Source organism: Callorhinus ursinus, unplaced genomic scaffold (genome assembly GCF_003265705.2).
Source record: "Callorhinus ursinus isolate GAN/ISIS: 27379988/994484 unplaced genomic scaffold, GSC_fseal_2.0 scaffold2, whole genome shotgun sequence".
Classification (NCBI taxonomy): domain Eukaryota; kingdom Metazoa; phylum Chordata; class Mammalia; order Carnivora; family Otariidae; genus Callorhinus; species Callorhinus ursinus.
Genome location: NW_027397064.1, coordinates 70,598,802 through 70,611,022, shown reverse-complemented (window position 1 = coordinate 70,611,022; position 12,221 = coordinate 70,598,802). Strand labels below are relative to the sequence as shown.

Genomic DNA, 12,221 nt, shown 5'->3' with positions numbered 1-12,221 from the left:
TTTTTCTAGCAAGATTAGACCAATTAGAGCCTCGGGTGATATGAATGGAACCCTGTGGGGGAAATAAGCTTCTGAACTCCAAGTTCATGGAGCACAGGAGTTAAAGGCAAGTGCTCCAATGCCATCTTCACATAAACTAGCTGATTTACCTTCCGTGAATAACTTTGATCCTCTGAAACTCAAGATTGTCGCCTGTAAAGTGGGGAGAGCAATGACACCTACTCTGTAGGGTTGTCATAAGGACTTAATGAAATAAAGCATATAAATTATTTGCCATATTACCTGCCACATACTAAATAACCCCACAAAAGTTCAATGTCATTGTAGTCCCCTACCTTCTGTAGGCCTGAGATTCTCAAATGGACTCTCTTATGGTAAGGCATAAAAATACTTTACTTTTAATCTTTTATTAGGTTTTTATTTTTTTTTTAAGATTTTATTTATTTATTTGACACAGAAAGAGACAGCGAGAGAGGGAACACAAGCAGGGGGAGTGGGAAAGGGAGAAGCAGGCTTCCCGCCGAGCAGGGAGCCCAACGTGGGGCTCGATCCCAGCACCCTGGGATCATGACCCGAGCCAAAGGCAGTCGCTTAACCAACTGAGCCACCAAGGCGCCCCTTTTATTAGGTTTTTAAAGGTTAGAGTTCACACTCATTTTCTGGTGGTCCCTAAATTCTGCACAAATCTAGCCACTTCTCTAATTTTCCTCCTTTCATTATTAGTTTTTAATTTCACTGAAAACATATTGAAATTAGTCTGCTTTCTAGAATAACACAGAAAATTACCTTAGAATTCTTCTTTTTGTCCAATTTTCAGCACTTACAAGTTTCAAGACATTAAGGCTATGACTTGAAAGCTCCTCCCTTCCATTGCCTTTGTGCCATTCCAGGTCAACCAAAATAACTATTTCCCACAATGATATGGATATGCCTCTTCTATCTAGCTCTAGAACAGCTAATGCACACAGTTAGAAGTGTGGAACGGCCAAGGTAAAAACTTTTGCCGGTGTCTTCCTTTACATCTGAGCTTTCATCAGGGAGCGCCATAATAAAAACTTTCTAATGGCTTTCCTTTCTACCAAGTCATGCAAATTTTGAAAAAAAAAAATTCTAATGGGCTCATTCATTCTCTCCATAAAAGGTGATTTTTTGAGAGATAGAATGGGTCTGATTTGTTTTTATGTCAGCAGCATGGTGACAAAGTGCATATAATTTTTTTTTCTATGTCTTAAGTTATACAATGATGTAAAACCATATCCAGTCATGAGCCTTTTAGTTCACAGTTAGGAACCTCTTGCCAGAATAAGAAACTCCTACTAATTTGAAAAGTACCTACATCAAAAGTAAAGTTAATGACCCTTGGAAATTTGACTTAGAATAAGACCACAAAATGATTTACTTTGATATAAAATATACGATTAAAAACATACATTTTTAAAAGCATATTTTACAAATACCACCATCATTAAAACTAGCATATATGCTTCCAATGGAGGGGAAACACATCTGCCTTCTCTTTTTGCCCTGACCTTTGAAAGAAATGTATTTTTCAAAGATTACAATTAAGAACAAGGATAGAATCATTATTTTGTTGCTTCATCTTGAAACAAGTGCTGGAAATAATAACAAAAGTCAAAAATGCAAATTGACTAACTTAGTCATGATGCAGCTACATCTAGTAATCAGTGAACAACCTGAACCCCTTAGTTCATTCGTTCATTCATTTATTGAAAGCATTTCTGTATCTCCTCCTATGAATCCTACAATGAAAAGATAAAACTGATGGGATGTTTGCCCTTGTTTGCCACTTCATAGGGAAAACAAACATGTAAACAAGACATTATAATTTAATGTGCTAAGGGCAATATGAATAATTACAAGTATGAGAGGGAGTACAGAAGACTAAATGATCAGCAGATATAGAAGATTATCTTTTTTCTTCCTAAGGAAAGGAAAAGCCATATTAGTGTATTCGCTGGATTTCAAATTACATTGAGGAAATGAAGGAATTTTAATTTGACTCACAAACTGTAACTTTAAATTTTAATGGTTTAATTAACATCGAAAGTTATAGAACATCTAAGTGCAACTCTTAGCAAGTCTCACATGTTCTTGTAGAGATTTTCCTCAGTTCTTACCTGACATCAGTTAGCCGTTGGTGTTCCTGCCACCACACTTGCTTGTGTTGTTTTATTAGTGTTTGTTCCTTAGATATCTTTGAAGCCTTCTCTGCTTTCCTGATCTAGATTCAGAGGAACAAAAGAGGAGCAATTCCAATGTTTTCTAAATGTGTTTTCCACAATGAAATTGTTAAATTTGTAATTTCTAAGTTAAATATTTATCCTTTTTCAATCCTATTAGTACATCATCTAACACAAAATCCACCTTAAAATAAGTAATTCATTAAGCAAAAAGCAGGAAAAGTAAAGGTGAAAGGGAAAATGGTTTGGAATACTGTCCAATTTAAGAATTATCTTTAAAGTATTTATGAAAAGAAAGGTGAAGTAATTCTATTTTCCTTACATGCAATTAAAAACACCTTAATTCACACAGTCTCAGAAAATTTTTTAAGAGCTTTCCATATATTTTCTCATCTTTTTGATACATCTTCCCTGCCAGGCATTTTGGGCATCATTATTCCCATTTGACTTATGAGGACACTGAAGTTCAGAGAGATTAAAAGAACTGGTCAAGATCATAAAGCTCATAAACATCAGAAACACATAGAACCTTGGTGTTTAGATTGGCTTTTAATATGAAACCTTCAACAGAGGATGGGGAAAAGTCATTGGATAAGTTGTTAGAAAGCCTGGCTTTACAGGCGCCTGGGTGGCTCAGTCATTAAGCTTCTGCCTTCGGCTCAGGTCATGATCCCAGAGTCCTGGGATTGAGCCCTGCATCGGGCTACCTGATCAATGGGAAGCCTGCTTCTCCCTCTCCCACTCCCCCTGCTTGTGTTCCCTCTCTCGCTGTGTCTCTCTCTGTCAAATAAATAAATAAAATCTTAAGAAAGAAAGAAAGAAAGTCTGGCTTTAGTTTGAGCTTCAGTACCTACTAGAAATATGACCTTGAACATGCAATTTTAATTTTTCAACTCCATGACTTTCATAAATAAAGTTTTAAAAAATTTAGGCAAATATTTTAAAAATTAGGCACATATTTATTTGAAGGAACTTAACAAAGAAATTGTGAAAAATCATGTAACATTGAAGCCCACATTTTTAATTAAATTCAAATTTTCCCCAAATTTTATGGCTTTTTAAAAATGTAGCACATAGGGGATCCTGGGTGGCTCAGTTGGTAAGCATCTGCTTTTGGCTCGGGTCATGACCTCGGGGTCCTGAGATCGAGTTCCGCATCAGGCTCCCTTCTCAGCGGTGAGTCTGCTTCTCCCTCTCCCTCTGTGATCTCTCTCATTCTCACTCTCTCTCAAATAAATAAAAATCTTTTTTAAAAATGTAGCCCGTAATTAGTGCTTTGGGGTTTGTTGACAAGTTGAATCAGGCCTGGATCTGTTTGCCTTAACATCCACTCTTGGCCATCTCCCTGATCTGCTCCATATCACAGAACAGCCTGTTTCCAGGACAACCCTATTAGCAGGCTTCCAGCTGGTTTCAGCCAAAGGGAGACACTGGTTGTAGGAGACTGAAGGAGGGAGGAAAGGAGAAGCCAAAGGATTACTCTGCCTGCCTTTTCTACTCTCAGAGTGGTCTCCAGGAGCATCTGCATCTTCTCCATTGCTCTAAGTTTTCTTGACAGTTCTACTATGGTTCCAACAATTTCTGGGTAAACTCAGCCCACAGAATGTGATACAGCCTTGCTTTTTCTAATGTCCCTCTGACCCAAGCATGGCAGGCACTCCTACTGTTGTTAACCCCTGTATTGCCTCATGGTCCCCTGTCTGGCTTCTCAGCTCTACACCTGTGTAACCATTTCCTGCATTAAAGACCCCTCTACTCTAAATCCTTAGTGTCTGTTTCCTGGTTAGACTGATACTCATGTGTTCGCTGAATTCACATATTCCATATTAGTACTTCTAAACATCTACAAAAGTGCTACTCTCAAATCAGAAATTTGATGAAACATGCATATTTTATGTTTTCTGTGCTACTAGAATACTTAGTACCCTGGAAGCTTTAACAGATCAATGCTGAAGATATAAAAACTTCAGAAGACAAGTCCTAAAAAGACTCTTTATAATGCATGCTATTTCTCGCTGTCATTCACTGATTGCTTTAACCTTGAGTTTATCTTTCCACTGTTCTGGTTACTGATTCAAAATTAGCGGTATAAGAAAACAAAAACATGGAGTCAAAGTCAAATCTTTTCCTCAGGAGGTCTTAAGAGTGCTACAATTATGAAAAGCACATTTAAATAAGAACAGGAGGGGCGCTTGGATGGCTCAGTCAGTTAAGCTTCTGCCTTCCACTCAGGTCATGATGCTAGGGTCTGGGGATGGGCCCACATCAGGCTCCCTGCTCAGTGGGGAGTCTGATTCTCCCTCTGACACTCCCCCTGGCTTGTGCTCTCTCTCCCTCTCTCAAAGAAATAAATAAAATCTTTTTAAAAAATAAATAAGTAAGAACAGGACACTGCAGAAAAACATTCAGCAATCTTTATTCTACCTACTGAAAACATAATAGTACATAGTGGTTCTAAGATCTGACACTTCTAGTATTTGCTTTAAGAATGCCTGAAACCCATTCCAGCTACTTGCCACCTACAGCCTCTAAAGTTTGTTGCAGCAGACAATCACTTTTAAAATTAGATTTCTTTGACATATTTGGTCCATGTTGTACAAAAAAATTAAAACACATTGGTGAAAGATGTAGACACATTTTTATAGCTTAAAAAAATCAATGTTGTTGCCTTTGAGCCCAGGGTAAGACCAATTAGGTAGACTATAAAAGTGAAAATAAAGCTACTATTTTTCACTAGACAGTTCCAATATTTTAAAGAACATCCTGATTTTTTGTAAGTTCATTCGTTGACTCCACTTCTATCCTCAGGCCAAAAATGAAGAAAAATAAAGTCTTAAAAGAACAAAAAGATTTAAAGTTGTATCTTTATCAATAGAGAGATTTCTAGGTGGTTCCAATGTATTTTGCTGGGCAATAAGCCATATGAAATCAATATTTAAGGTGGATGATGATTTATGCAGAATGCTGATGAATTAAAAATAGCAAAAATAATAAATTCATTAAGGAATAAGAAACTAGAGGTTTCCTATGTGGTTTATTGTGATGACCCAAGATAGTAAGAATCTAAATAGGCACCTTGAAATGCCATGAAAACCGTTTGGGCCAGATGACCTATCTTTAAATGTAAGCAACAGTAACTAGTGGACAACTTAAATGTTGGTTACATAGGTATATACATTTGTCAAAATTCATTGAGATGTACACTTAAGATCTATGCACTTAACTATGTGTGAGTTGTACCTCAACAAAGGTAAAAGAACAGTTAAGCGTATAAAGAACTGTTAACATAAATAAAAAGAAAAAAACCCAATTACACTAAGATGCAATTCCTCATCTATCAGGCTAGCAAAACTTCAGATGTGTCACAAAACACTGTGAGGCTATAGGGAGACATACTCTTTCTTGTTGCTGGTGGGAATGCAAAATGGTGCAGCCTCCCACAGAAGGGAATCTGGAGGTGTATAGTGAAATTTCATATGGATTTACCCTCTGACCTAGCAACTTTACTTATAGAAATCTATCTGAAGACTATACTGACAAAAGTATAAAAAGATAAATGAACAAAACTATTCACTGTAGCACTATTTGTGATGGAAAAAGACTGCAGTACAAAAATTCCATCAATAAGTGATCCTGTCAAAATAAATTGAACCTGGATCTCATCAAATCTCCAGATATAACTAACAATTTACTGGAAATACAAGAGACAGAAAAACATGTTAAATGACACCACCATGATGTAATCAGCAAAATCCAGACTGTAAGAAAATATAAAAGACAAACAATATAATTTCTTCAAAAAATAAATTACAAAAATACAAGAGGATAGAGGAGGAAACCTAAAAAATAAAAATCAACTGTAATATATGGATCTTACTTAGATACTGATTTGAACAAATGCTAAGTAAAAAAATTGAAGACAATCATGGAAATTTAACACTGGATATTTGAAATTAAGAAATTATTAGTATTCTAATGGTAATGGTATTATAGGGTTTGGGGTGGGACTGTTTAGCCTTCATCTTTTAGAGATACATGCTGAAATATTTATGGTTAAATATTATGATGCCTGAGGTTTACTTCAAAATAACCTGGCACAGGGGAAAGTTGTGGTAAGGAGTATAGAGAAAACAATAGCCAAGAGTTGATCATAGATGAAACAGGATAAATTACATAGAGATCAATCATTCACTCTAAATTTGCATGTGCTTACAATTTCTGATAATATTTTTAAAAAAGGATGACTAGACAAACTTAGCTGGACAACAAGAAATATTCATTCTTGCTTAGCAAAGCAATTCAAATAAAAATAATTGTAAAGATCTCTTTTATACTTAACCTAAATTAGAAATGAATAGTTAACATATAATGTACCAAAAATTGGTCTCAGTTTCCAGCCCAAATCTACTCTTTGACTTCAGGTTCAATCTCAGCCTGTGAAAGACTAGATCACTCTATGTTCACATTAGTGTCTTTATCTGGAAGCCCACAACTTGTACATGATCAATGACATAGACACATCTGATCAATATACCAATACCAGGAATAGAAACTAGGCAAGTCTTCTGAATTTACTAGTAATTAACAATAATTATTATAAGAAAATAATTATTGTTAATTTCTCTTCAAATATAACTAAGTACTCTGGATCCAACTTGAAGCAAACACCTCCTTTATGTGCTTTAAATGTTAACATTCTATCCTTCAGTTTAAGTATGTTTACATTTAATATTGCCAGAGTATACTGCTGTAATAATTAACAATGATTATTAAAGCTGTTAATTTCATGTGCAAGAAAGGAACACATTTAATTAGTTAAAAAAGTAGGAGATGAACTGATATTTAATACAAATATTGAAAGAATGTGTTAACTCTGTAACATTAGGAAGAAAAAATACTCTTCTTGAGCCAATGCATATTTTGTAAAAATGTAAATAACAATATAAGAGTAACAGAGATGATATTATAATCATAATCTTAGTTGGCGTAGGCTAGTTGGTATATATATTAGCATTCATAACATTTAACAAAATAAACTTTAAGAATTATACTTAATTTCCTATTATCTAATTCCATTTTAGCCATGAATCTTTCAAGGAAAAGTCCTATTTGGGAACTGTTCACATTTTATAATAGTCAATTAAAAGCAAAATGTCAACTTCCTATCTCTAAATTAAATGAGAAGAAAAGATCAAAAATCACATGAAAAAACATTCTCAATATATCTTTCTTAATCCAGCTATACTAAAAAATGAAAACTGTAAAAGGAAAGAAGTATTAGAAAATGGTGAGGTATCCCGAACACATTTTGGTCTCACTAACTGAAATTCAAAACAACAGATACTATAAAAATGCCTTAACAGGACAATTCCTTATCATTATGAATCTATGGAGACTAAAAATGGAAACAAAAAGCTTATTGAAATGATTGCTACAGACGGTGAGCCATTTTCAGTAGTTGAAGACAAGGGATTTTTGAGGTTTGCCAAGCTATAAATCCCAGGTACAGTTATTTCCAGAAAATATGTAACTAAAAAGCTTCTTCCTGAATTATATCCTATGAACAAAAAAGGTTATTGATGTTACTTAAAATGTCAGTTGAAAGTGATCATCTGTTTAGTCTCACAAATATGTAACACAGTGACCAGAGAAGCAATCTAGCAGCTGACAGGGATGAGAAATTATTGCCCTTGCACTTAATATCAAAAATTGAAAGCCACATCAATAATTAAAAATTTTAAACATGTTTATTCTTTGAGAGTGATTCTTTAACCACAGAGAAATTCACTGTGACCAAGCACTGAGTTTTGACACTCAACCATTCTACATTCAGCCAAAAAAAATTTTTTGGTACATGATGGATGGACAGATACATAGATAATATTTAAGATGTATGTATATATATATATATGAATATATATGTACATATTCCAATACTGACAGGGTGTAGAGGAAGTATCTGTGGTGGTATCTTTATTAGAACAACACTTTGGGAAAGAACTTTTTAAAAAACATTCATATTTTTTTGGCCCAAACGTTCCAATCATGGGAATTTATCCTATGAGGATGAAGGATTCTAAAACATGAAAAGTGTCTCTGCATGAAGATACTTACCAAAGTATGATTCCCAATATTGTAAAACTGGATACAATCCAAATATCCAAAAATCAGAATGTGGTAAGGCATGTGTCTTTTCCTATTTGAAGTACTCACCACTCCTGTTTTGGTTTAATTTTTATTGGTCTTGAGATCCCAATTCCAATGTCATTGCCTCAAAAAAACCTTCCCACTCAACTAGGATCAAGACTAGACAGCATGTTTTTGTTATTTGATTAACACTGACTTTCCTCCTCTTCTCCTGCAAACAGTACATGCCATGAGGGTAGGGGATGTATTTTGCTCATTATTATATTATTGAGCCAAGTAATAAATATTTATTTATGAGAGTAATTAAATATCATATAATAAATAAATATTATAAAGATTATGTGGCAAAGTGTTAGGGGGAAGTAACAGGATTTCATGTCTATATTTATCATGGGAAAAATAAAATATGTATGTATATGTTCATGTCTATATATGTATGCATAATGTGATGTATATACAATGGGTCAGAATACAAGTCAGAAATATGAAAATAGTTTTATTAGGATGATAGTTATATAAGTGATTTTCCCATAAAATTTCTTTCAATGTCCTGAGAACAACATCAAATTCTTTTAAAGTTATATCTGAACTTAACAAATAAGGCCCTTTTTAAGAAATCTCTTTAGTTTGAGGGGATATATCTCATGGATAGGTAGTCACGTCTTTAGAATAGGTACAAAATGTGCTTTGGAATCATAATATTTGCCTTTTTAAAAAGACATTTAAAAAAAGCGATGCAAAACTAATGTAGCACAAAAATATTAAATTCAAATGAAAACTTGTAAATTACTTAATATGTCACTTTGCCAAATCAGATTTTTAATGTAACCAAGCAATGAAAATGTTGTTTATAATGTACTTTATTATTTGCACAAGAGAGAAACATACTGCATGAGTAATCCTAAACCATATAAGGCCCTAAAATACTGTGCACAATCACTTGCACATAAACCCCTTTCAAATCTAGTCCAGGTTCACCTTTTCTGAGATTAGGGCAAAAAAGGGAATTGTAGAAAAGAGAGGCATCTGAAGGCATATTTACATCGTGTTGCAAAAGGAGCCTTAAATCAGATGATAATCCATGGCTGGCACTTATTTGCAATTCTTATTTTTCAGAGTAAGTTAGAAATTGTTGAACACTAATAAAATAGCTAGCTTTCTAAAAGTAAAGACCTCGGGGTTGTTATGAACATTAACTGAGGAATGCATGTAAACTATATAGCACAGTGTCAGAACATTCAATAAACGTTAACTGCTATTCACTATTATTAATAGTTGGAAGATTCTAAAAACTATTTAGAATGTCATTTATTTTCACATTTACATTATAAATATAATTTTACTTCCTGGAAACTCAATTTTCCAAAACTAGAAAACACACATGCACACATACACATTTCTAACCTTTAGCTCTACAGAAGCAGAAGCTAATTTTTTTGCTTCCGTTAATGCTTGCAACCGTTGATAGTCAACTGGTTTATACTTGGTGCTCCTCATTCCATTTTTCATTCGGAACACCAGATTATCTGTTTTTCATTAAAAACAGAAAATGACAAGGAAATAGTATCATATTATTGGAAGTCTAAGCAAAAACAAGAAAAAATATTACAACATTCATAGTATATTTGAACCTCTATCTTTAGAAACTTTAAAAATAATTACCACTATATATCTTGCATAAAATTACTTCTAAAAGAACATAAAGGAAATATTTCCATTTAAGTAAGTATATTGAGAATTTTAGAAAATTAATGTCAAGATACAAAGTGTGGCCATTCTTTTTATTTAAAAAGTTTTAGGCATCAACTGTGAATATTTAAGTATCATCTTATTATGAATCAAATTAATCAGATTTTTAAAGTCATAACTGCATTTCTAACAGAAAAAATTGAAATAAAATAATTTCAAGTAAATTTGAAAAAAGGTTGAAACTGAAAGCTAAAAAATGTAATGGGCCAAATAAGAATAAAATGATATAAAATTTTCAGGTAGGCATTCTCCATCCAAATACATAAAATGTCCTATTTTAGTATGATATTTGCTGTTCTGATAAAGTAAAACATAAGTAGAAGGTACTCAAAGGCCAAGTAGCATAAAGTATAATAATCTGAGTAATTCAAGCAAAAAAAAATGCATCTTTGCCCTAATTATATGAATAATTAATCTGTACCATATAAAGTGATTGAGATTAAGTATATCATGAGTCACATGACTTTAAGTAGACTCCAAATGATTCAAGGACAAGCACAGTAAAGGAAAGTATTGTTATCTTGACCGCTGTTGAAGATTTAAGCATGCATTGTAAGGGAATTGGAGAAACCTTCAGTATGACCAAACAATGAGCTTTCCATTAAAATTTTGAAAATCAACATTCCAACTTTACATCATGCATAATCCACTATAAATCATAGAACAGATTTGGAAGTAGAAAAAAAATACCTGAGCTATTGTTTTTCTGAATTGCCATGAATGGTTGGTCTCTTTTATTCAAGTCCTCCGTATCTGTCAAAGAAACAAGAGACAGCTAAAATTTCACAATATTATTTTCCAAACGTTTTTAAAGATGTGATAATCATAGTGTTTTTTTTAAAACAAGGCCCACAACTGGGTGCTATAACTCTTTGTATTTACTAAAATTCGCTTCTCCAAGTTCTAGAAGCTTCTTTCCATTAGTTTTTTCCCTCCATTCCTTTCCTGTTCTTGGTGTCTCCTTCCAACCTCTGACATTTTAATCCTCCTCTCTTGGATTGTCTCAGTGACTGATAAATATTTTGTGATTAAAAAATTGTGTATGTTTTATCCTGAGTTCCTAGGAGGAAAAAAACTACATAAATTAAAAAATAAAGCAGCGGCCGAAGTGACTCACTACTACTGTTAAGCAAATCAGCCTTTGTGGCTGATGCTCGGATGTGCCATCCACTTCTAGAAAGCACTCGATGCCCAGCTGTCCCTTCTTTCAGAGTTGACTCAGTTTCAAAGAGTAAACTCGTCCAAAGTTATACCACTGCTGGGGCAGCCTATACCCAATGACTGAGCAAGACAGGATTTTAAAGTCCAACCAGTATGGACCCAATGTGGGTCCCCCTGATGGGCAACATTTCATCCAGAGCTCCCTGCAGGGTTGACCCGGACTTTGTTGGACCTGCATTGAAACTGACTTTTTCATCTGCCCAATCTTGCTTCCTCCTTCTTCTTTTCACAGGTATGGATCCCTAATGAATATTTAGCACCCAAGCTCTGCCTCAGCATCTCCTTCCTGAGAACCCAACCTGCAGTAGCACCAAACTAAACTGACATCTTTTTAGGGCACCTACAGGGCAACAGACTAGTCAAATGGTGCTTTAAGTAACAGTACCATTTTTCATAAATTTTTGTTCCATATCCACTAGGTTCAACTACTCATGTCTAGTGGCTTTTGCTGTAACCTAAGTCTTCTTAAATGGAAAAGAAAGTAGCACAAGTACTTGATTTTTGGAAACTCTTCCAAGTTACCAAGAATCATGGTGATTGCCCAACAGCTTTCAGAATATAGCGATAAAATCCAGTGTGTGGCTCCCATAGAGTCTCTGGTCAGGGAATTCTTGTTTTAAGCCTTCAATAACATTGACAATCCTCCCTATAGTCTGGTTTCTACTCACATCTACATCCTATCCATTAGGATTCTTCTTTTGGGGGCGGGGGAAGATTTTCACCTGTCAGTCTGCACTGCCTCAAGCCACTATCACCTCCTGCTGGATGACAGCAGCAGTTCTACTTTGTGCCCTTAGAGTCCATTCTTCACACAGTAGCCCAAGCAACCTCTTTAAAAACTCTAGTCTGACCTTGCTGAATCCCTTCGACGGCTTCCATTATCCTTTAAAATAGTGCCCTAAA

The 12,221-nt window shown here is 34.5% G+C and overlaps 1 protein-coding gene across 4 annotated transcripts in view; it reads right to left on the bottom strand.

Moving 5' to 3' along the window:
* CCDC148 (coiled-coil domain containing 148) overlaps positions 1–12,221 on the bottom strand; it is a 236,277-nt gene that overhangs the window by 154,840 nt on the left and 69,216 nt on the right. For 3 of the 4 annotated variants that reach the window (XM_073883847.1, XM_025854665.2, XM_073883861.1), the window contains 3 exons: positions 10,788–10,850; positions 9,753–9,874; positions 2,139–2,242 (listed from right to left, as the gene is read on the bottom strand). In XM_073883847.1, the coding sequence (XP_073739948.1) occupies positions 2,139–2,242; positions 9,753–9,874; positions 10,788–10,850 (289 nt within the window). Of the gene's footprint in view, positions 1–2,138; positions 2,243–9,752; positions 9,875–10,787; positions 10,851–12,221 lie in introns of those variants that run through there. The other variant, XM_073883855.1, reaches the window with a different exon arrangement.